The following is a 25,801-nucleotide window of genomic DNA, read 5'->3' as shown; positions in this document are numbered from 1 at the left end:
CAAGGAATTTCATAAAACACAACCCTATCAACTCCTGGCTATAATTACATATCATGCGGTTGAGCGCCTTCGATGACTTATCAGTATAGTTGTTTTTTCCCCGGATTTACGATTGTATAGGCGTTCTGGTTCTGACGTGAACTGCACTTCACGTTGGCTTGCGCCACTGAGTGGACACCCATTTAAATTAGACATAAAAAGGGTCATAGGAAAAGTAACCTCGTAATGCAGTCGGTAAATGGGAATCCAATCTTCAGGTTGGCATGAGATAGCAAGCTTGGTGCCAAAAAAGGTTCTCATTTTTCTCAACGAGTTTTGAGTTTTCGTAGCCGGCGTCTATATCTCGATTGGTTACCCGAGAGTTATGTGAGCGGGAAGAAAAAGGCTGGAAAACTGATGTGGATATTCAATGATGCGAAGGTTTAATTAATCCCAGACACGTGACATTGTCAAGTTGGCAAATTAGATAAAGCAAAGTTTGTGTTAATAAGTATCCACAGTAGGCTGTAACATATAAGGACCCGTGGTGCGAAATCAGACACCAGCACGATCCAAATTATTGGGTAATGTGTATATTATTACTTTACTAGATTTTGGGTTTATCCAAGGATTTAGTGGAGAATAGTATTTAGTTGATCACAAGTCTTAAGGTTTTCGTATAGCCTCCAGTAAATTACCAGTCAGCCACAACTGGTTCACCAGGCCACAAAAAAAAAAAAAAAAAAAAAAAAAAAATGGAGGTATGGGTGTTTGGATGGTTTGAGCCCAGGGAGAGAGAGGTGAGATGGTCCATTTGTCAAATTTTGAGTGGTAGGCCAAGGGTCAGCACAAACGGACGAGCCACTATCGCCGGGGGTGCTGGCTCACGTCCATTATCCTTGGAATGATGGATCTCAGCCAATCTCCCTCCATGGGCTCTTGTGCTGCGGATAAGTGATTTATCCGCAGCGTTTATCAGCTTGAGAAAAGCGATGGCGCTTCTAAGTGTGAGAAGCGATTGCGCTTATTTTTGCGACAAGCGACTGCGCTTCTAAATGTAGGGACATCTATAGTCCCCTGGGACTTGTGAGAAGCGATTGCGTTTCTAACTGCATGTACGGATATCCGTAGTCCATTGGGACTTTTGGAGAAGCGATTGCGCTTCTAACTGGACGGATATCCGTAGTCCATTGGGACTTGTGAGAAGTGATTGCGCTTCTAAATTAGTGTAGGGATAGCCGTATAGTCCCTTGGGACTTGGGTGAAGCAATTGCGCTTCTAGGTGTAGGGATAGCCGTAGTATTGGAATGTTATAACCGTTAGCATGTAAGTGGTAACTATGGGCATTTATTTAGCCATGCTGGTAGTTACATGGACCTGTCATTTATTAGAACTGGTAGCAGGTAAATTGTACATGTGATTGTTAAACCATGCTTGTTGGACTGTTTCAAGCGAATAAATGGTTGCCGAGTGACCACAGTGCTTTTCTCCGGTGTGATTCTCTTCACAACACGGCTTGCGCTCTCATCGAGCGCAGGCCCCTTTGTGAAAGGTCACACCGCGGTCACACATTGAGTGTCGAGATGGGCGAAGTAACTTGAGTGCGCGCTGGGAGTCAGCTAGTGGATGTCTGGTCTGCATCGGTTGTCAGGCGGTCATGAGAAGTTCATTGCTCAAGTTGCCAGAGCGCGCGCAATGCCAGAGCACTGGCACAAAGACCGCTCAGTTTCGGTTTGGTTTTCGCTTGATACAGTCAATGACCCTCCTCCCACCCCGATCTCCTAATGCAGGATTGTTGCTTTGAAACAATGGACCCTCTGTAATCTCAGATAGGTATTGAAAGGAATTTTTTACCGAGTTTAAATGATATTTGGGATTTCAATGGGAACGTGTACAGTATGTTTTGGATGACGGGGAAAGGGTTCGGTTCGGTATGAGTAGCGGGCCGGATGGTTTGAGCCCAGGGAGAGAGAGGTGAGATGGTCCATTTGTCAAATTTTGAGTGGTAGGCCAAGGGTCAGCACAAACGGACGAGCCACTATCGCCGGGGGTGCTGGCTCACGTCCATTATCCTTGGAATGATGGATCTCAGCCAATCTCCCTCCATGGGCTCTTGTGCTGCGGATAAGTGATTTATCCGCAGCGTTTATCAGCTTGAGAAAAGCGATGGCGCTTCTAAGTGTGAGAAGCGATTGCGCTTATTTTTGCGACAAGCGACTGCGCTTCTAAATGTAGGGACATCTATAGTCCCCTGGGACTTGTGAGAAGCGATTGCGTTTCTAACTGCATGTACGGATATCCGTAGTCCATTGGGACTTTTGGAGAAGCGATTGCGCTTCTAACTGGACGGATATCCGTAGTCCATTGGGACTTGTGAGAAGTGATTGCGCTTCTAAATTAGTGTAGGGATAGCCGTATAGTCCCTTGGGACTTGGGTGAAGCAATTGCGCTTCTAGGTGTAGGGATAGCCGTAGTATTGGAATGTTATAACCGTTAGCATGTAAGTGGTAACTATGGGCATTTATTTAGCCATGCTGGTAGTTACATGGACCTGTCATTTATTAGAACTGGTAGCAGGTAAATTGTACATGTGATTGTTAAACCATGCTTGTTGGACTGTTTCAAGCGAATAAATGGTTGCCGAGTGACCACAGTGCTTTTCTCCGGTGTGATTCTCTTCACAAACACCATTGACGGCCGCCTGCATACGAATCATTGAAATAGATGTGAATTAGTTACAGTCACATTTCAAGAGTATTCCACACTTCAACACATATTACACCTAAATATCTTTGCGGTACGTAAATGTCCGTCTTGTAAAAAACGTCTAGGTAATTTACAAAATCGTTTAACTTCATCATACATTTTGAAGCACAAATCGCAGTTTAGAAGTAATTTGAATCAAGAAAAGTGGAGACGTGATTCTTATTAATATAGCGCCTCGAGAGTGAAGCAAGGACGGCAAATTCGCTGAGAAATAAACAAATGTAATAAATAAGAAAATGATAAAAAAGAAACACGAAAACGTTTTTCATTATCAGGGGATTTAAGTTCGACTCACCTGCAAATAACAGGATGAAGGAGGGTTCTCATAGCTATAACGATAACGCTTATAAATTGGATGACAGACGTCATTGATGGCTGACATCCTGGCAGCCCCAAAACCAATGACACAGCACGTCGCCAAACAAGCCAAGATGGACATGACCATGTAGCCGATAGCCTGTGCAGAAAAAAACCAATTCCTTTGAAATGTTTCTAAAGATTTTCTGTCCATTGGTGGAATTGATCCATGTCCAGTGGTCCTATGTTAATGTTCAGGCCATATATGCAAAATATAATAGGACTGTATTCATTTGTTACTCCCCCCCCCCCCCCCATTTTGAAGATTTTCCAAGTTCAAGGTAGCAATTACTGAACACCGTTATACTGCAAAGTAAGAGGCCCTTGACAATAGCTTACCAGACCGGAATGTTTCTTACGTCCAGACACTATGCCCAAGGTTCCAGCGCCGACGTAGAACTGTACAAAAAAATCATTGCTGAGATAAAGGAAAGGCTAAAGGATTCATTTTGTGTCCACGTGTGCAACAGATGTATACGAATCCAGCGAAAAATGTTCATTTGGCAAAATATTGGACACCTTCAGATTCCGATGAGGACACAAAACGGTACACGGCATCACTGTACACGTACACCGTTACCCCACCGAAAACCTCGTGCATGTTAACAACTTTTCTTATATTTTAAAAAGAAAAATTTGTCAGGTACGGGAGAAAATATTTGGCCAAATTCGTTCTCCTCTATCCACACAAGCCCCTGTATATAAGTTTGATCATAACAGGTATCAAAACCTACACAAGAAACAAAGAAACGAACAAATCAGTGCTGTCAATAAACAAAGAATAGCATGGAATGAGGGTGAATATTGTACTTACTAGTACACCACACCAAATTGGAGATCCGATGTCACTCATATAGATGAAAGCCTTAAATGTTGACAGGGTGACAATCCCCAGAAAAACGGTCAAGGAACCCAAAACCACTTGAATTACTTCTGTCCATAGAATACCCTTCCAGTTACCACTTCGAGGCTGTGGGTTGGCCGTGCCGGGAGCTGATTGCGCCGTCACCTGGTGAATGACACGAGATGGGTGGGGTCGAGTGTCAATGGTTTTCTGGGTATTAGTCATTGGGCTTGTGGGGGCCCATTTGCATTTTTTTGCCACACTCTTTGAAACTCTCAAGATCACGTATGGATGCCTCTACAAGTTCAAAACCACTTGATTCAATGTTTTCTTACCCTTTCATGGGCGAGGCCATAACATTTTAAAGTGGGGGGCTTCGCATGCAAAAAAAAATCAGATAGTTTCAATTTTCTTTTTCACACTTTGACAGCTCACCCAAGTACCAAATCACGAGAACCAAATTCCAGAATTTTGCCTATTTGGGGTGGGACCAACTTTTATGAAAGTGAGATAAAATCCATCTGAAACAGGCAATGTATGGTGCGTTGTGAAGAAAATATTTACAAATTGTGATCTTTTTTTTATCCCTTTTGGGGCGTGTCACAATTGTCTTCATAAAAATATTTATATAATCAAAATCTTGAATATGACAAAACGCCAGTAATCTAATCCAAATTTTGTTTCAGACATTAAATAACAAAACAGATGAAGTTCATTATTATTTCTTCGAAATTTTAGTTGGCATGTAATTGTTTTTGGCGTAAAACCAAAATTTCCAAAACTGGTATAGAAGGGAAGTGATTTCATATAAAAGGCTAAATTGATGTGTATGTTAAGGTCTAAATCGGCGAAATAAAAGTTTATAGTACTATATATCTGTAAATGTATCTCGAATAGCTATACGTTTATTTGGCAACTCAAAATAACATTCAAATTTGATTTCAACATTAAATTGAATTTAATTTTTCCTTCTCACAATTTTTTTTTATATCTGAATTGTTTTCTATTTATGTGCCAGATTTGCTTCAAAGGAAACACCTTCCAGCTCTTTTTTTTCAAATTTTTGTGCAACAAAATTGATTTTCAAAACAAAATTGTACCTTTTTTAGCATTCCCCATTTTTATTACAAAAGATGTACTGCCTCTTCATAAAAACGAAACACATTTTTAAATGTTGCCGTGTAATTATTACTACCTAGACCGCCAAGTAAAAATTCAAACGAAAACAAAATTGACATGAGTATGAAATAATGTTGCAGTCCCTTGTAATTTCATTTCCCCTAACCCCCAAATTATGAAAGGTGTCTCCTTCCCCTTAAAGGGAATATACATCATTTGCTTTTGCTGTAATTTTCAGAAATGGATGGAATTGGGGGGTTGGAAATATAAAGCAAATATAGTTACACTGACTTTTTGGAGGTTTTGGGATCGAAAATGCTATAAAAACCAAGAAAAACGATCATTTTCCTGTAGTCTGGTTCCCTGACTTCATATAAGAAGAAACAGAGCAGTTTACATACATTGGGGAATTGTAAGGTCAGGGAACCAGTCTAGCTGGCTCGTACCCGTTCATAGGTTTGTAATCGATTGCAAACAAGTGCAATGGTCAATTGGGGCCAGTATTTGAAAAAAAGCCAGTTGTTTCCAACGCTGATCGGCCGATCAGCGTTGGAAATTGATACAAAAATACCACTTTTCTTGAAAATGACAGTATACCAGGTGCCATAATTTTACAGGATGCTTTAGACTGTCATTTACCAACATCCTATTAAGGTATTTCGCAAAAACTTGGTAGTTTTATTTTTCGATGTTTGCAAATGTTGTATATTCCCTTTAAGAGACAGTTTGTCTAAGACTGTACGTCACCAGGTGTGAAATTATAAATTCAAATATTTCATCTGCTGCAAAATGTCTTGATAAGTGACCCTTTGGTGTTTATTTCGAAAAAAATTTGTGAGTGCAATGGTAAGAATAATTTCATGAGGTGACAGATAAAATGTTCCATTCAACGAGGCGAAGCCGAGTGGAATGGAACATTTCATCTGTCACCGAATGAAATTATTCTTTCCTTTGCACGAACGTGAAACATTCATTATTTGTTTTATATAAAACCTGAATAAATCCTTGTCATCTGATAGGTTGACTTCTAAAAGCCAATTTATTCAGGTCAAAACTGTTTAAAAGTTCGACAAGTTCATCATACTTATATTAATGTAAACTGTTCGAAAGATTAAGACCAATCAGATTCAATTTATCTCGATTTAAAACAGCGCCACCACCAGCAGCAGTGACAGCGTGCAATGGAAGTTCTATTCACAGTGCAATAGAATTTCCATCGCACTGTGCGCTGCGCGCCACGCGCGCGCCGTGCGTTGGTACGAATAATTCAATGACATGTGATCAACGATCCACCGATCAGATGACTGGGATTTATTCAGGTGTTGTATAATACTGAATGGTACAAAGCAGGCAATATGGCGACGGCATAGTGAGTACCGAATAAAACATTAACGCACCACCAATCACAAAACATATCTTAATTATCTTTAAAGATGTGATGGCTTATACTAATTTACATTACTGAAATGCACTCAGTACCCAATATTGGTTCTATTTGATTTTTATTTACACTATGATGAGCTGTTATATTCTGGGACAGCGACTGGGTTACCATTTGTTGCTGGCCGACGGGCTGAGACACAGACTCGTAAGCAGGTGGGGCGTCTGTAGCGGCCATCACCGTGACAAAGAGTATGTCTGGATTATCTGTAATTCACATTAATCAATCGATTAATCAATCAGCTTTTATGTCGGTCTGGTTCATCTATGTTTGTTCGCATTTCAAGGATGACATCTGTGGCAGCTACGCATTTCATTTCGAAAACAAATTATGTGTTTATGTCCTCAACTCAAATGATAGAGCAGGCTAGTAAAAACGTTGTGACCAAAGACAAGTTCGTTTAGAAATGAAAGCAGGACTGCTCTTATCAGAACAAAAACTACACAGCGAAAGTTGATAATAAGCAGGGCAAGTTCTTTTCAGAACTAAAAAACTTGTAAGCAGTATAGTTATTACCACATGGTGTTACCGCAAACCGAAACGGTACTGATACTCCACCATGCAAAGCCTAAAATCTTGTGGCATCATACTCGTTTTAAATAGCACCTCCCGAGTACAGTTTTAGTTCATTCGTTTACGATATTTAAATTTCACAATCTTGATTGGGGCAGTTTATACGTTAACGAAACGTTTCTCTAAATTCAACACATTACCTACTTTACCAAAACGAGCAGTTCGTGTATTTTCGAATACTGGCTATCGTGATCACTCTGCTCCAATGTTTGCTATATTAAATATACTTTCCATCTCACGGCAATATAACTCATGTATACATTCATGCATAAGTTACTCCCTCCCTGTATAAATTCTTGTTTGACGTTAAACAAATTCTGAATTTCATGTATAGGCTATAATACTGAAAGTAGCTATAGGGAAAAAGTGTTTGTCCAATTTTGCAGAACGTCAATGTATTAAATAATGTTCGTCGGTGTTGTTCAGGCTGGGCATCTTTTATACTTAAATCATTGCCCTATCTATCTATCTTTGTGACGAAAATGCCTGTCTCACACGTACTTGTCTGTCTTACCTTGTGTTTTGTTTGTCCTAATTGTCCATTTCACAGTATCTTGTAGCCTATATTTGTCTCAGTATCCATAGGTTAGTTTGCATAGAACATTAGAACATATACAGAAATGCTTGCTTCTTTGCTCCGCCTCGGCGCCCTATGCTGGACATCCACTAGATGGAATTTGCACTTGTACATGCAGCACCTTAAAGACACAAAGCCTTTCGGTTAAACCTTATACCTCAATGTAATTTCATTTGCTGCTTTATTGTTAAATAGTTGTGTACACAGCGTCTATCAAATATCATATCATTGTGCTCCTTATGTACTTCTACGTGATCGAACAAATTGTAATAAATACCAACATTGAATGTCACGAAATGCAAAACCAAACGCAATCGTGTTACCTTGCGCTGGAGTGTCCCCGTTTCCTCAACCGTCGTCACTGCGTTGCACGGCGTACTGTGCAAAGCACATACCGACTGCGTTTATCTGGCAATAATTATTTTTGCGCGCCATTACGTCATATTCCAAATATAGCATTTGCTCTAATATTGGCTGGAAAAGCCTCCCATTATCATCCATCCCAGGGTCCGTATAGCTCCTATTCGAAAACATTAACAATGTTAAATTTAAGTGAAGTGTTGCAGAATTGATGGTAAGTTTTGTCTTTTCTATAACGTAGATCAATCGTTATGCAAAGAACGCCCGCCCTGCTTAAGTCAGTATTATAGGAGAGGGGTCAACCAGACATATCGGCTTAATCTGCAACCAAATTTTCGCAGAGAGGGGATGGAATCTCACAGAGTTTTTGTTGGAAAACCAGTCCTACAGAAGCCGCCCATGGATCTTATGGGGGTCAAATTCAAGGAAGCCGCTCACTCCAAGCACGGTATAGATTATCAGGTTTTTTTTAATGCTATTCCAAATTCTGACTAGTCATACATAAAGTTGAACCCCTCCAATACCGTAATAAGATCTTTTTCACTGCCAATCTCAAACAACATCGACTTGTACCAAAATGCTTCCTTAAGTATGTTCCGGTACTCATATTCGAGGGCAATACTAGTGGCCTAGCCAGCGGGGGGAGGGGATAATGAGGGTTATTTAACCCCCCCCCCCCAAATATTTTTGTAAAGAGTGCCGTTTTTTACGAGCGCTCTGAATGTCGCGCAAACGTCGGCAAATGTGCCGCCATGATAAGCGGCACCTATTGTCCGATATTGCCCATGATCAGCCGGTTTGAACAGCGCCCCCATCAGTAGATGATGTCCAATCACCCCACCACTTTCCAACGAAAACTGGGATCTGAACGTCCATGGACAGCCGAGTTTTGTGATCTTTTTATTGAAATACATGTAGATACAACGCCGGTCATAGAGTAAGAAAATTACGCGAAATTGTTCACAGTTAAAAGTCAATAAGATGTACTTTATCCCTATTTCTTTTATCAAAATGGAGCCACATAATTTTAAGAATTCGGTTAATTTCTTTTCAATCCATCCTGTATTGCGGCTCGGTGGCTTCCATCTCATGAATTGCTCGAGTTGTTGGAAAGCTGATGTGTGGAACCGGATTTGTCGAAAGAAAGTTGTCAATGGAAGTCATCGCACTCTTTTCCTCTTCAGTGAGTTTATCTGCTATTGCATTTGGACCTACTCTGTCTGGAGTTGCTCAATCAACAGTTTCAACTCCGTTCCAACATCCAGCCTCCCACTCAATTTTGACGTTTGCGGTCTCCATTTTTATGCTGACATACAAATTGAGACCGCAAATACGGTCACACTTTTGGCACATTTTGCAACATTTATTTTTAACGTGAACGTTATGCTACGTTTGTAAATATTTTTATAAGGATAATGTAATATTTAAATATAAATAAATTAAATTAATTAAATATAAAAAAGACTGCACAGAACACGTGAGGGTTTCGTGGATCCAATAGTATAGTCGAGTGTTGTGTTCACAGTCTATTTACACAGCGCCCGCTGGAGTCGAAAAGATTGGGCTGCGCCATGTTGGAATTGTGTGAATAAAGTGTTTACTCTCTTGAATCTGCATTGCTCTTTCTCTCAGTACTGAATTTGTAACCCATTTATACAGTTTGGAAAAACTAGCATCAAGGCAGGACGAAAACTCTTCAGAACTACTAAAACGGTTCAAGAACAAAAACGCAAATTCAAGACATTTGAATTTCTTTATTGACCTCAATTGAGGACTGCGGCGATCAGAATCAAAACATTCTTTATATTTTAGACCTATAACATAAAGATCTGCATAACGAAATTTGCGATAGAAAAGGAAATATATGGAATAATAAAAACGCACGTGATGTCCTGATTTTACAGTTTTAAAACCCTTTCCCTGAAATATGGTTTCGTAAGACTAAAGGAGTTTATGATACCAAAGGCATCACAAAAATGAAATCAATGCAACTTATATTTTAGCAGCATAACCCAAGCAAAACATAAATGAAGGTTTTCCCCCGTACGAATGTTCTGTATAACTATCATTACTGCACTCCTTCTTTTGGTTCCTTCGTACAAGTGGGCACTGCTCGTTTTTTTTCTTCAGTGTTTTTCCATGAAACAAAATTGAACACTTCCGTTGCCACATTGCAATAAGTGCCATATCCAGACCGTGAACAATTCAACATCAACTCAATATTCCACATATGACCGATTTAATCATGCCTGTATAATGTATCAGGCTATAATTCCTTTCTTTTGAATGTGCAGTCAAAAAATATCAGATCGAGCAAACTGACTCTAGTATTTAGGAGCTCAAAACATGCAGCCAATGCATTAACTAATGCCATGATTTCGGGAAAGGCACAATATCAATGTATTTAATAATTATCCATCATACAAAAGCTCTTGAGTAAATATCTGAGTACATTATACTTTACAAAAAAATAAGCATCAGTTCTCCAACATTCTAAGTTCAATTTTATGAACAGTATTGCAAAATAGAGCCATTTCTTGACGCATGACTGCTAAAACCTAAATGTAATAAGAATATTAAAAAAATATATGGCTCGCTCAGTTTAATAAACATAGGGCGATTTTGTACATATCAATCACTAGTAACATTGACAATTTCATGTATTTTGCGTGCTTTGTTCACAAGTTAATATATTTTAATACACATCCCTATATTCAGCTGTCCACCAATGAACATGTTTGTACATACGTTTTCCTGCCTTTAAGAATGAACGAACATTTGCCCAGGAAAACGGACAAAAATCACCATCATTATTTTAGAAAAATATTATTAAAATCTCACTTGTATCTAAATGCATGTGTGCAATCTGTGGTTCTCACATAATACAATATAGCTTCTTAGGGCATTCCATTGACAGCGCTAAAATGCAATATTTTAGTAAAAAATTTGTATGGTCTGTTTGTAAAAATTTTAGTAAACTTCTCATGGCATGGATCAATTTCAGTATTTTATTTGTTGAAATGAGTGGAAAAAGCATGCTTGTTTAATGTACGCTTCGATGGTGTGTCAACTGTTATTGCTTTTTAAGAGGCAAACAACTACCCTAGGTCACTTTCTTTTTCACTCATCCTGTATAATAGACAAATCTGATAATCACTGACGTGGATAGTCACTGAGCACGCTGTAGGCCTAAACTCACACAAAGTTCGTGAATTACAACCTAAACTCAATGTCAGCTATCACCTAGATTAAACAAATAGATCTAATGGTCACAATCGAAGAAGTGTAGCTCATTATGTGTTGTACAGACTAGAGTGCCATATTTTTATTTCGTTATAATACAAAATTCCGCCAAGTCTCACATAAAATTGAACCCTTCCGATTCCATATTGCACAGTAAGTTCCATAACCAGAAAAAAAAACTTCAACTCAATATTCCCAATACGCAGGAATTTATCCTGCCCCATGTAAAATGTATAAGGGTGATTCCTTTATTTGTTAAGTGTCAAACCTGGCTTTGGCTTTCATTGTTGTACGTCTTTGAATATGTGGCAACAAAATCCGATGCTGCCAAAATACGTACAGTGCTTGGGAGCTCAACAAATTAAGCCAATGTCTGCATCCGATGCCGTGATTTCGGGAAATTTTCAATATTAGTCTGTGTAAAAATATACATTATCCTTTAAGAAACATCAGCTCTTCAGTAAATATCTGAGTACGTTATGCTTTCTTCATTTATAAAAAAAATAAGCGCCAGTTCTCCAACTTTTATTTGAATTATTCTAAAATAAAGCAGGACAACATTATTGCATTGCATCTAAATCTATTTGTTGACCCACAGCATGTACGGCTAAAACCTAATGTACATCCAGATACAGCTTAACATGAACAAATCAAGAATTTAATTCTTCTTCCAACTCCAGATATCATGATTCCATCAGGTCAAAGATCATCGATGACCTATTGAACGAGTTCTTTGTACTGTTGCTCACCGGTGGGGGCCGCTTGAGCCTGCGGATACTGCCCCTGCTGGGCTGGGTAGGCTATAAATTCAAACAAAACAAACTGAGGGAAAATGGCCGAATGCAGTTTTAAGGATAAGACCGTGTATACATTCTTTGTTATGTAACAAGAGCTTTTGAGGAAATATCTGAGTACACTTTTCTTCATTCACTGTATGAAAATTAAACGTATGCAACATCTCTTTATTGACACATAAGGTAGGCATATTGCTAAAACCTAATGTACATCCACATGCAGCTTAACATGAATAAGGCAAGACTTAAAGTCTGTTTCAACCCCTAGATATCACGCCTTCAGGTCAAAGTTCATCGATGACCTATTTAATGAGTTCTTGGTACCATTACTCACCCGTTGGGGGCGCTTGAGCTTGCGGATACTGCCCCTGCTGGGCTGGGTAGGCTAAACAAGAACAACGGGGAACACATTATATGAATCAAGAGACTGCATAGGAGAGACCATAAGCCTGGGATTTTTCTATCTGATCATTACTATAGATGAAAACAATATTTTTAAGACGTCTCTTACCAACTTGTGGCTGACCAGCAATGTTGTAGAAGGCCGGTCCCTGGGGCTGTGTGGCAACCACCAGGTGTGGTTGAGCTTGGTATTGAATCTGTCATTATGAGAACAATTATACTTCATTTGGGTGTTTTTTCTCTCAAATACATCATCCTATAATTAAATACCTACCACCTTGCTATCGTACGTGTAATTGTCGTTTATCCAGAATCTGAATGTGTTTTTCTTTTTACATCGACCTCTCCTCTTAAAATCCCCGACACCTAAGTGTTACCATAATGTTAACATTTTAAGTGGTCGAATTATTATGATCTCTGAGCAAATTTAGGTCTAAAAGGCATTCGCTATACTTTCCCGAGTATTAAGTGTTTCCGTGCTGTAACATATAGGCCTATTTATCCTTTCATAGTTTCGTCTTCTAGCTTCAGTGGTAGTCCAGGGCATCACGGACAATAACTACAGGGAGAGTTAAAAAAAAAGGAAGCCCTAATGGTGACCCCCTATTTGAAAATGTAGCGCTTGCCAGCTCTTACCTAGATCATGTACCTTAATGTGATCCGTGGACAATGTTAAACAAAATGGTGTTTGTGTTCAAAATTCCATAACTTGAAAAGTACACGAGCGATTTGAATGATTCTTTCACTGAAAGAAAGTTTATTAATCGTTTTTTTTTTATATTGTAGATCTGGAAAGCGCTACATGCAGAACGTCTTTTGAAAAAAATGGGAGCACCATTTGGGTCTCCTTTTTTTTACTCATCCTGTAGATTGTTTTTGTCAGAAGTGCTTTCGAAAGAAAGCCAATCAAAGGATGAAAGGCAGGCTTATATAGCCATATGCAACAATAACTGCCATACTTGTGATACATCTATGCTGCGATACATACGTTAGAAATGAGCCCACTATAGATTATCAGGTGAATTTAAACTGGAGTTTACCTCAAAAACATGAAATGCTCGGTTCGTACAATCACAAGGTCTCAAAAGTCCTTAATAACCTAATCCCAACGCACCATGTCCTAAGACAAATCACAATGAGCTAATTTACACCGCGTAAAACTGAATTTTACTTGATCTAGATTTTAAAAAAAGCAATGCAGATCTACAAGGACATAACTTGGTGTTGTCACGTACCACTGTCTGAGTTGCTGATCCACCACTGCAGAGTGGACCACAGGTCATGCTGGCACCAATGATGGCGACAACAAACTCCACTAAGGCGAGAATTATCAGTATAGCATAAACAGCATTGACAGCCGCCTGCATAGAATCATTGCAAGAGATGATGTATTAGTTACCTTCACACTTCAGGGTATCCCACAATTCAACACATATTAAACCTAAATATCTTTGCAGTACGTAGGCCTAACGTTCCGTCTTGTAAACGTCTAGGTAGATTTCAAAATCGTTTAACTTCATCATACACATTGAAACACAAATCGCTGTTTGGAAATACTTCAAATCAAGAAAAGCGGAGACGTGATTCTCATTAATATAGCGCCTCGAAAGTGAAGCAACGACGGCAAATTCGCTGAGAAATAAATAAATGTAACAAATAAGAAAATGAAGAAAAAAAAGATAGACACCCCTGGAGGCAGAAACACGAAAACGTTTCATTATCAGGGGATTAAAGTTCGACTCACCTGCAAATAACAGAATGAAGGAGGGTCGTCATAGTACGAGACGCTCTGGCCACGATAGCCATAAGTGTAGTCATAACGATAACGCGTATAAATTGGATGACAGACTTGATTGATGATCGCCATCATGGCAGCCCCAAAACCAATGACGCAGCACGCAGCCAGACAAGCCAAGATGGACATGACCATGTAGCCGACAGCCTGTGCAGAAAAAAAAACAATTCCTTCGAAATCTTTCTAAAAGACTTTTTGTCCATTGGTGGAATTGGTCCAAGTCCATTAAAGTGGTCATATGTTAATATTCAGTCCTTATATCTGCGAAATATCACAGGACTGTATTCATTTGTTACTCCCCCACCCATTTTGAAGATTTCCCACTTCAAGGTAGCAATAGACTTGGCCAAGTCTGGGTTGCGCTCGGTCTGTGCCTATATTGTAAATCCACTCACAGCGCATATCGCCTTCGCATACGTCCTTACAGTACATAACGCGCGCCCTCATGCGTCAAATCCGGACCAGCATGTTAAAAACGTACATGTTCATGTTATTTTCAAGTGATATTGCTAACTATTGCACCACATGTATGCACATGCTCTGCAGTACATGTACACACATGTACGTGTAATACGCGTGTTGTACAATGTACGTACAGTGGGTGCGCATTCATGCTATACGGCACTGAAGTGGAATGCGCGCTGAGGTGTACCTTGTCGGGCATCTGGAAAGAGGTAAACGAAGTGATTTTTGCTACTTTTTTTAAGATACCGACTTAAAGCAATTCCGACTTGTGTAAAGTCTAAGGTAGCAACAACTAAAACACTATTATACTTCCAAGTAAGAAACCCTTAACACTGCTTACCACTCCGGAATGCTTCTTACATCCTGACACTATGCCCAAGATTCCAGCGACGACGTAGAACTGTACAAAAAAATCATTGCTGAGATTTAGGAAAGGCTAGAGGATTCATTTGGCGTCCCCACGTGTGCAACAGATGTATACAAATGCAACCAAAATGTTCATTTGGCAAGATATTGGACACTTTAGCCTCCGATGTGGACACAAAACGAAAGTGTCTGTTGTACAACGTAAACGTATTATTGCACACGTACACCGTTATCCCACCGTAAACCTCGTGCATGTAAACAACTTTTCGTCTTTTTTAATGAGAAATATTCCGCAAAATTCATTCCCCGCTCTCCACATAAGCCTCTGTTTAAAAGTATGGAGCAACTATAGAATGCAGGGCCACGCCGGGAAAAGGTTTTTTTTTGGTAGTTGGATGCGATGTGAGGAGTGGGGTCGTTGACGTTGGGCACTCTTTTGAGAACGAAGCAACATTGGTATATATGAGAATTCCCCATGCTAACGCGTACGTACGTGGGTATACAACATGCGGTATGAACGTAGATATATATAAAAATAGAGGGCGGTAAAGAGTGAATGAGCGTGAGGTAAATTGTGATCAATTGAGGGCGCTATAGAGAGTGAATGAATGACGAGTACGTAGTATATACACCGAGTGACGGCTTGGGATGTCTTGGATGCGCGAAAGCGGGGTGGATGAGCATGAAGTCATTAATAGAGGGCGTTTTATTTACCCCAGGACCTTTTACTGTATTTACCCTATAGACTCACTACTTTATTTCCCTATCTCAAACCAACCCCTACCTACCCTGACGTGGATGCGTGGATGTGTGGATGCGCGGATGCGCGGATGCGGGGAAGGGCATAAGTAAATTTTCATCAATAGAGGGCCCTTTTTTGGATGCCTGGATGCGCGGATGCGCGGATGCGGAGTGGGCATGAAGTAAGTTTCAATCAATAGAGGGCGCTATAGAAATGCGCCGGTGGCATGAAGTTAAGTTAAATCAATTATAGAGGGCGCTTTATTGGATGCCTGGATGCGCGGATGCGGAGGGGGCATGAAGTAAATTTTAATCAATAGAGGGCCCTATAGAAAACCGACTGCGCATCCACGCAGCCATGGATGCGCGGATATGGAATGGAGTGGCCCTGTATTCTACCAAAAGGATGATCATAATAGGCATCAAAGGCTACATAAGAAACAAAGAAACAAATGAATCAGCACTGTCAATAAACAAAGAATAGCATGGAATGAGGGTGAATATTGTACTTACTAATATACCACACCAAATTGGAGATCCGATGTCACCGAAAAAGAAGAACTGGCCAAATTCAGTCAGGGTGACAATCCCCAGAATGACGGTTAAGGAACCCAAAACCACTTGAATTATTCCTGTCCATACAATACCCTTCCAGTTACCACTTCGAGGCTGTGGGTTGACCGTGCCGAAAGTAACGCCGGCAGCGGGTTGCACCGTCACCTGGTGAATCAGGTTGAGTGTCAATGGTTTTCGGGGTATGACTCATTGGTCTTGTGTGGGCCCATTATGCATGTTGTCGGTACACTCTTTGAAACTCTCAGGATCACGTATGGATGCCTCCACAAGTTCAAAACCATTATTGATTCAATGTTTTTTTACCCTTTCATGGGCGAGGCCATAACATTTAAAAGTGGGGGGGGGGGCTTCGCATGCAAAACAACTGTTCAGATAATTTCAAGTTTCTTTTTCGCACTTTGACAGCTTACGTCACCCAAGTGCAAAATAACGAGAACAAGGTTCCAGAATTTTTCCTCATTTGGGTTCGGGCCAACTTTTATAAAAGTATATGGGAGATGATTTTTTAAAAATATTTTTACCATAAGTCAAATGACCAATTTGGGGTTTGTTAAGAGGAGTGATTATTGTGAATAAAAAAAACACGTGATATTTTGGATAACAAATATTTCGTGTAGGTACAATGCAACCCTAACAAATAAAAAAACAATGAACTAAGTCAATGTTTTCATTGATACACTCGCGCAACACGACACACACTATGTCCTTGAGGTAGATTTAATTGTTTTCATGGCAAAATTAGCACATGAATAGGGTCCATGTACATGTACGTACATGACATTGCAAACTTAATGTAATAAGTGGACTGTATAAGTATTGTGCGCGTGTAGTTATGTACGAAGACCAGCGGCGTGTACAGCTTGCCTGTACTGAACGGTACAGAGCAGGCATAGTGAATACCGGGTATATAACATAAAAGCACCATCAATGTCATTCATATAATTATCATAAAATAAGTGATGGCTTATAGTAATTAACATAATACTGATATACACACAGTGCACAATATTGGGGCCCTATTTGATTTTTCCTTTACACCATAATTATTCTGAACTGTTATATTCCGGGAGAGATGACTGGCTTACCAGTTGTTGCTGGCCGACGGGCTGAGGCGCAGCCACGTAGGAAGGAGGGGCATTAGTAGTGGCCATCACCGTGACAGAAAGTATCTCTGGATTCTCTGTAATCAATTAATCAATCAATCAATCAATTAATCAATCAGTTAATTGTCCGTCGGTCTGGTTCATCTATGTTTGCTCGCATTTCAAAGATGACCTCTGTGGCAGCTACGCATTTCATAAACAAATTATGTATTTATGTCCTCTAATCAACTTTCATAATTTTGTATCGATCAATTCAAGTACACACAATTTGTTCCTTTGATTTTTAATAAAACAAAGCTAATTCAGATTAAATAATTTTATGAAATAAAATAAAATAATTTTATGAAAAACTTACTCGGAAAACCGTATTGACGAAGAAGCAATACAAATATTTAAGAACACTGGCATGTTACTCGTTTAAAATAGTACCTCCCGAGTACAATTTCATTTCATTCGTTTTACGATATTTAAATTACTCAATCTTGAATCGGGGCAGTTAATACGTTTACGAAACGTTAATGTGACACATTACTTATTTTACGAAGACGAGCGGTTCGTGCAATTTCGAATGCAGGCTATCGTGATCATGATGTTTGCTCAATTAAAATCTATTACATTGTAATGACTTATATCACTTCACGGGAATAACTCATGTATACAATCACGCATAAGATAATCCCTCCCTGTATTAATTTCGTATTTGACGCAGAAAAAGACATCTAAATTGTATGTAGGCCTATAAGCTATAATACACGAATTGGTGCTAGGGAAAATGTGTTCGTCCAATTTAAAAGAACGTCAATGTATTAAATAGTGTTGTTCGTCGAGGCATCTTTTATACTGGAATAATTAGGATGATTCTCTTAAAAATCATTGCCCTATCTCAGTGAAAAATGCCTCGTCTCACACGTAGTTGTCTGTCTTATCTTGTGTTTTGTTTGTACTATATGTCCATTTCACAGTATCTTGTAACCTATATTTGTCTCAGTGTCCATAGGTTAGTTTGCATAGTATATTAGAACATAATACAGAAATTCTTGCTTCTTTGCTCCGCCTCGGCGCCCTATGCTGGACATCCACTAGATGTAATTTGCACTTGTACAAGTGCCTTATAGACACAAAGCCTTTCGCTTAAACCTTATACCTCAATGTAATTTCATTTGCTGCTTGATTGCTGTGTACGTAATATTTATCAAATATCATATCATTGTAAAATTTGTACGTGATTGTACAAATTGTAATGAATGACTGCATTGAATCTTACGGAATGAAAAACAAATGCAATCGTTTTACCTTATAATTACGCTGGAGTGTTCCTGCTTCTTCAACCGTCGTCACTGCCTGGCACGGCGTACTGTACAAAGCTCATACCGACTGCGTTTGTCAGGCAATAATTATTATTGCGCGCCATTACGTCATATTCTTAATATAGCATTTGCTTTAGTATTGCCACAAAAGCCTCCCATCATCTATCTTAGGGTCCGCTTTTAGATCCCTACGCTATAGCAATGGTACGGCCGAGTGATGAAAAAAGGCCTTGGTTACCACTGGTGTATTTGAGCTCTCATTAGATTCATACTGCAAAACAAGTAACCTTAAGTCAGCACTTTACCGACGCACCACCAATATTAATGCGCACGAAACGCACGGACTGTATAATACAAGCATTGATCTCCATATACACAGACTGGATAGGACAACTATGGTGGCCGTTCATTGCCGTTCCCCTTTTTCAGTAAATATTTCAAAATTTACCGCTCTACATAGTTTTCTTTTCAAAATGTTTTAAAAAACTATTTTAGTTAATTCAAAAAAAATAGAATTCTTATAAAAATAATTTCAAAATAAAATTTTTTATAAAAAATAATTTCAAATTTAAAATGCTTATAAAAATAATTTCAAATTTAAATTGCTTATAAAAATAATTTCAAATTTAAATTTCTTATAAAAATATTTTCAAATTTAAATTGCTTTTAAAAATAATTTCAAATTTAAATTTTTTATAAAAATATTTTCAAATTTAATTCGCTTTTAAAAATAATTTCAAATTTAAATTTCTTATAAAAATATTTTCAAATTTAAATTGCTTATAAAAATAATTTCAAATTTAAATTTCTTATAAAAATATTTTCAAATTTGAATTGCTTTTAAAAATAATTTCAAATTTAAATTTCTTATAAAAATATTTTCAAATTTAAATTGTTTATAAAAATATTTTCAAGTTCATGTTTAAAATGAAAGTAGATTTTACACAAAATGAAAGTGATTTCAAAGTGAACTTCATATTCGTGACGGCCTATGGTTGCCACAGTATCCCACAGTGCTTTGCCGATGGGGATGCATAGAGTTAAACAATTTTATGTGGGGGTGATGGGCCGCGCGCTGTATCCAATATCGCGCAGTCTAGTACAGGGTAAGGACTAGTAGCAACTCTAGCTTTACAGTACAGATCGGTGTCATTGCGGAACCGAAGACACGAACGTGGGGCCTAGTGCTGACGGTTTTTACTCTCGAAATGACGCTTGGAAGGAGGATAATGACCTGAAAGAAGAGATGGACAAGTATGTAAAGCAACTGCTTAAACGAGAGGAGATTCTCAGTTTCTAGCCCCATAAATGTGGCCAATTTACAGGACTACCTCCGTAAACATAGGCCACTCGCCACCATGTACATGTACGTGATGTATACAAAAACATGTCGCACTTTTTTAGATGTCTAATTTTCGTGAAATTTCATGTTGAAATTTTGATACGAAAACATGTGCAAACGAATCTTGAAATATCACGAAATATAGACATCTGAAAAGGCAGCACTTTCTGATTAGACTTTAAAGAGGGTGAGTATGCTTCTAAAGCAAAAATAAACTATAAACTAAGCCTAAATGTGAAAATCATAATTTGACAAAGTGCGACAAGTTTTTGTACAATAGACATATAAGATGTTAATTTCAATTAATTCTGGCATGACAACCCATTGGAATGGTTCTTTTGACGTTCAGGGACTACCATGACCTGCTATTTGAAGATGACTGCTGTCCGCCATCTGTCAAAATGTCAATCTGCAATATTATCTCTTGCGCCAAAGGCTCTTGGTATGATGAACCATCCCATTTAAATCCACCACTACCTAACTTATTTGAGTGGTTATTTTGAGTTGTATCTTTATACCTATTTCTTTCTGTTATAACTTCTAACAATTTGTTTTAAATTAATTTGTTTTACTGGCTTAAGTAAATTTGTTCTCCATTGCATGGTTTATTATTTACACATGTTTTGCGTTACATATAGTTGCCATGGGCGTCGCCAGGATTTTTCTTGAGTGGGGCAAAGCACATTTCCCCCCAAATCCTTATGATTTCCTGCATTTTCCCGATTGATCATTTTTTCGAGGGTGGGCAGGGTATTTTCCCCCGGCGACCCCAACCCTTTAAATAAACAACAATATGATTTCGCCCCTCTCCCCCCCTTTTTTTTCTCCTGTTTTTTTGGCTTGCCCTCCCCCCCCCCCCCTCCACCCACCTCGCGACGCCCATGATAGTTGCCATTTGATTATTGTGATTATTTATTTCGCGTGCTATTGTAATGAATCTGTTGCTTATCATTCATCTGGTAAACAATTCCTAAATGTTCACTTCCTGGTGTTGGATTTTTTTTTATTTAATCAGCTGATTCATCTGTTTATATACATTTTTGTTTCGATATCGTTTTAACTTCAATATCACGAACGGTTAAGGAGAAAACCCGCGGAGAAAGTGGTCGGGTTGTGCCCGATCACTCAACAAGATCAAACATGTATATAGCTATGTAGGCAATTATACAGGCATCTTTCGAAGCCGGGGGCTTATATGAAGATGCCTTGACAAAACAAAACCGAAATGTCAACTCAACAATTACAGAAACAGACAATCGGACAAACACAAATAGAGACCATGGGATAAAATGTGAGGGTTAGAGAAAATAGAAAATGCCATAAATAAATAATCATGTAGCTAGTCATAAATTAAAGCTAAGCATCAATATTGTAAAATAAATAAAAACGATATCGAAACAAAAATATAAATATACGGATGAATAAGCCGATTCAATAATAAAAAAAAATCCAACACAAGGAAGTGAACATTTACGAATTTGTAACCAGATGAATGATAAGCAACAGATTAATTACAATCGCACGCGAAATAAACAATCAAAATAATCAAATGGCAACTATCATGGGCGTCGCGAGGGGGGGGGGGGTGCAAGCCAAAAAAAGGGAGAGTTCCTTACACTAACGATCGCACAAGGCATGATGGGAAACACCATGGCGCTGCAAGATCGTACCCACGGGGCACGAGGTTGGGATAGAGGATATCCATACAGCATTCACACAGTAGACTTTACATATTGACCAATTCGCCCCTGGTTTCACGAAGATGGCTGCGTATAATACGAACGTTCAGCGCGTATATACGCACACGTTGTATCAACAGTTGACGCGCACTTTAGTCACGTACACATATAATGATGTTCTAAAAGGGACACATTTCCGTAGTGATTATTATTTCCAAAACGCCGAAAAAGTGAACTGCGGCATTGAGAAAGTAAATCACGTCGTTAGAAAAATTGTAAACCTTGGTCAGTGGTGGTGGTCAAAATATAAGTCAAGTGAACCGCGATGTTACAAAAGAAATCATGCTGTCTATAAATTCGGCAACTTGTCCTTTGTAGATCACCAGCCGGTCTCACCGGTCTCACCAATATGGCGTCAAATTCATTCATTGTGCGGCTCCCTGTTCGCTATCCAGTCGTTATATAGAGATCAGTGGTTGACGTGCACCGTTCCTTGTGTGAGAGGACGCGCGTACACGTTATATGTACACGCAGTGGCCGCGCACCCCCAATTGTACTTCCTTTGCCGCTGAGGGGATGGGGGATATTTACCCCCCCCCCCCCCTCCTATATATTTCGTAAAGCGTGCCGTTTTTTACGAGCGCTCTTTCTTAACGAGCGCCCGTTTTTTGGAATGTTGCGCAAAAGTCGGCAAATGTGCCGCCATGAAAAGCGGCACCTATTGTCCGATATTGCCCATGATCGGCCGGTCTGAACAGCGCCCCCATAAGAAGATGGTGTCCAATCGCCCCACCATTTGCCCACGAAAACCGGGATCTGAACGTCCATGGACAGCCGAGTTTTGTGATCTTTTATATTGAAATACATGTGGATATAACGTGGTAATAGAGTATGAAAATTACGTGATTTTTTTCACAGATAAAAGTCAATAAGATGTACTTTAACCCTATTTCTTTTATCAAAATGGAGCCACATAATTTTAAGAATTCGGTTAATTTCTTTTCAATCCACCCTGTATTGTGGCTTGGTGGCTTCCATCTCATGAATTGCTTGAGTTGTTGGAAAGCTGATGTGTGGAACCGGATTTGTCGAAAGAAAGTTGTCGATGGAAGTCATCGCACTCTTTTCCTCTTTAGTGAGTTTATCTGCTATTGCATTTGGACCTTCTCCGTCTGGAGTTGCTCAATAACAGTTTCAACTCCGTTCCAACATCCAGCCTCCCACTCAATTGTGACGTTTGCGGTTTCCATTTTTATGCTGACATACAAATGGAGACCGCAAATGCGGTCACACTTTTGGCACATTTGCAACATTTATTTTTAACGTGAACGTAATGCTACGTTTGTAAATATTTTCATAAGGATAATGTAATATTAAAATATAAATAAATTAAATAAATTAAATATAAAAAAAGACTGCACAGAACACGTGAGGGTTTCGTGGATCCAATAGTATAGTCGAGTGTTGTGTTCACAGTCTATTTACACAGCGCCCGCTGGAGTCGAAAAGATTGGGCTGCGCCATGTTGGAATTGTGTGAATAAAGTGTTTACTCTTGAATCTGAATTGCTCTTTCTCTCAGTACTGAATTTGTCACCCATTTATACACTTTGGAAATACTAGCATCAAGGCAGGACGAAAACTCTTCAGAACTACTAAAACGGTGCAAGAACAAAAATCAAATGTAAATTCAAGACATTTGAATTTCTTTATTGACCTCAATTGAGGACCGCGGCGATCAGAATCAAAACATTCTTTATATGTTAGACCTTCCATAAAGGTATGCATAATGGACGATAGAAAAGGAAATATAAGGAATTACAAAAATGCACGTGATGTTCTGATTTTACAGTTTTAAAACCCTTTCCCTGAACGGTTTCGTAAGACTAAAGTAGTTTATGATACAAAAGGCATCACAAAAATGAAATCAATGCAACTCATATTTTTAGCAACATACCCAAGCAAAACATAAATGAAGGTTTTGCCCCGTACAAATGTTCTGTATAACTATCATTACTGCATTCCTTCTTTTGGTTCCTTTGTACAAGTGGGCACTGCTCGTTTATTTTCTTCAGTGTTTATCCATGCAAAAAAAATCTCACCAAAAATAAATTGAACACTTCCGTTGCCACATTGCAATAAGTGGCATATCCAAAACGTGAACAAATAAACATCAACTCAATATTCCGCATATGACCGATTTGATCACGCCCCCTGTAAAATGTATCAGGCTATAATTCCTTTCTTTGAATGTGCGGCCAAAGAATATCAGATCGAGCCAACTGGGTTTAGAATTTAGGAGCTCAAATCATGAAGCCAACGCATCAGCCGATGCCATGATTTCGGGAAAGGCACAATATCAGTGTATTTAAAATATACATTATCCATCATACAAAAGCTCTTGAGTAAATATCTGAGTACGTTATACTTATATAAAGAATTAAGCATCAGTTCTCCAACATTCTAAGTGTAATTTTATGAAAAGTAGTGAAAAAATGGAGCCATACAAATTGCGTAAATGTAATAAGATATGTTAAAAAAAATATGTGGCTCGCTCAGTTTAATAAACATAGGGCGATTAAGTACATATTATTCACTGGTAACATTGAAAATGTCATGTATTTTGCGTGCTATTTTCACAAGCTAATATATTTTAATACACACATCCATAAATTCAGCTGTAAACCAATGAACATGTTTGTACATGCGTTTTCCTGATTTTAAGAAAGAACAAACATTTACCCAGGAAAACGGACAAAAATCACCATCATTATTTCAGAAAAATATTATCAAAATCTCACTTGTATCTGAATGTATGTGGGTAATCTGTGGTTCTCACATAATACAATATAGCTTCTTAGGGCATTCCATTGACAGCGCTAGAATGCAATCTTTTAGTAAAAAAATTAAATATAGTCTGTTTGTAACATTTTTAGTAAACTTCTAATGGCATGGATCAATTTCAGTATTTTATTTGTTGAAATGAGTGGAAAAAGCATGCTTGTTTAATGTACGCTTCGTTGGTGTGTCAACTGTTATTGCTTTTTAAGAGGCAAACAACCACTCCAGGTCACTTTCTTTTTCACTCATCCTGTATAATAGACAAATCTGACAGTCATTGACGTGGATAGTCACTGAGCACGCTGTAGGCCTAAACTCATACAAAGTTCGTGAATTACAACCTAAAATCAATGTCAGCCATCACCTAGATTAACCAAATGGATCTAATGGTCACAATCGAAGAAATAGCTCATTATGTGTTGTACAGACTTATTTCGTAATACTACAAATTCCGCCAAGTCTCACATAAAACTGAACCCTTCCGATGCCACATTGCATAGTAAGTTCCATAACCAGAAAAAAAATAAACTTCAACTCAATATTCCCAATACGCAGGATTTTATCCTGCCCCATGTAAAATGTATATGAGTGACTACTTTATTTGTTAAGTGTCAAACCTGGCTTTGGCTTTCATTGTTGTACGTCTTCGAATATGTGGCAACAAAATCCGATGATGCCAAAATCCCTACAGTGCACGGGAGCTCAACAAATTAAGCCAATGTCTGCATCCGATGCCATGATTTCGAAAAATATTTCAATATTAGTCTGTGTAAAAAATACATTATCCTTTATGAAACAACAGCTCTTCAGTAAATATCTGAGTACGTTATGCTTTCTTCATTTATAAAAAAAAAAATAAGCGTCAATCAGTTCTCCAACTTTCATTTGAATTATTCTAGAAAGGAGCAGGACAATATTATTTCATTGCCTCTAAATCTATTTCTTGACGCATTGCATGAACGGCTAAAACCTAATGTACATCCAGATACAGCTTAACATGAAAAATCAAGAATTTATTTCTTCTTCCAACTCCAGATATCGTGATTCCATCAGGTCAAAGATCATCGATGACCTATTTAACGAGTTCTTGGTACTGTTGTTCACCGGTGGGGGGCGCTTGAGCCTGCGGATA

At 38.7% G+C, this 25,801-nt stretch overlaps 1 protein-coding gene across 1 annotated transcript; it reads right to left on the bottom strand.

The window, feature by feature from the left end:
- Positions 1-10,389: 10,389 nt before the first annotated feature.
- Positions 10,390-18,868, bottom strand: LOC119730182. The gene is made up of 9 exons (XM_038202968.1): positions 18,795-18,868; positions 17,484-17,578; positions 16,336-16,542; positions 15,056-15,115; positions 14,200-14,397; positions 13,691-13,816; positions 12,565-12,652; positions 12,388-12,438; positions 10,390-12,059 (listed from the first exon to the last, which is right to left on the bottom strand). Exons 2-9 carry the CDS (start codon positions 17,547-17,549, stop codon positions 11,977-11,979), a joined length of 879 nt encoding a protein of 292 aa, XP_038058896.1. The 5' UTR covers positions 17,550-17,578; positions 18,795-18,868; the 3' UTR covers positions 10,390-11,976.
- Between the last annotated feature and the right edge of the window lie 6,933 nt (positions 18,869-25,801).

This window comes from Patiria miniata, unplaced genomic scaffold (assembly GCF_015706575.1).
Source record: "Patiria miniata isolate m_02_andy unplaced genomic scaffold, ASM1570657v1 HiC_scaffold_22, whole genome shotgun sequence".
Taxonomy (NCBI): Eukaryota; Metazoa; Echinodermata; class Asteroidea; order Valvatida; family Asterinidae; genus Patiria; species Patiria miniata.
This window is presented reverse-complemented; position numbering and strand designations above follow the sequence as displayed.

Excerpts from the sequence above, each read along its gene's own strand:
- LOC119730182 (XM_038202968.1), bottom strand. The coding sequence starts at position 17,549 with ATGGCCACTACTAATGCCCCTCCTTCCTACGTGGCTGCGCCTCAGCCC. Across the intron at positions 13,817-14,199 it reads CTTCATTCTGTTATTTGCAG|GCGGCTGTCAATGCTGTTTA; the intron begins GTGAGTCGAACT and ends GATTCTATGCAG. Across the intron at positions 12,653-13,690 it reads GATCAGCAACTCAGACAGTG|ATTCAATACCAAGCTCAACC; the intron begins GTACGTGACAAC and ends TCATAATGACAG.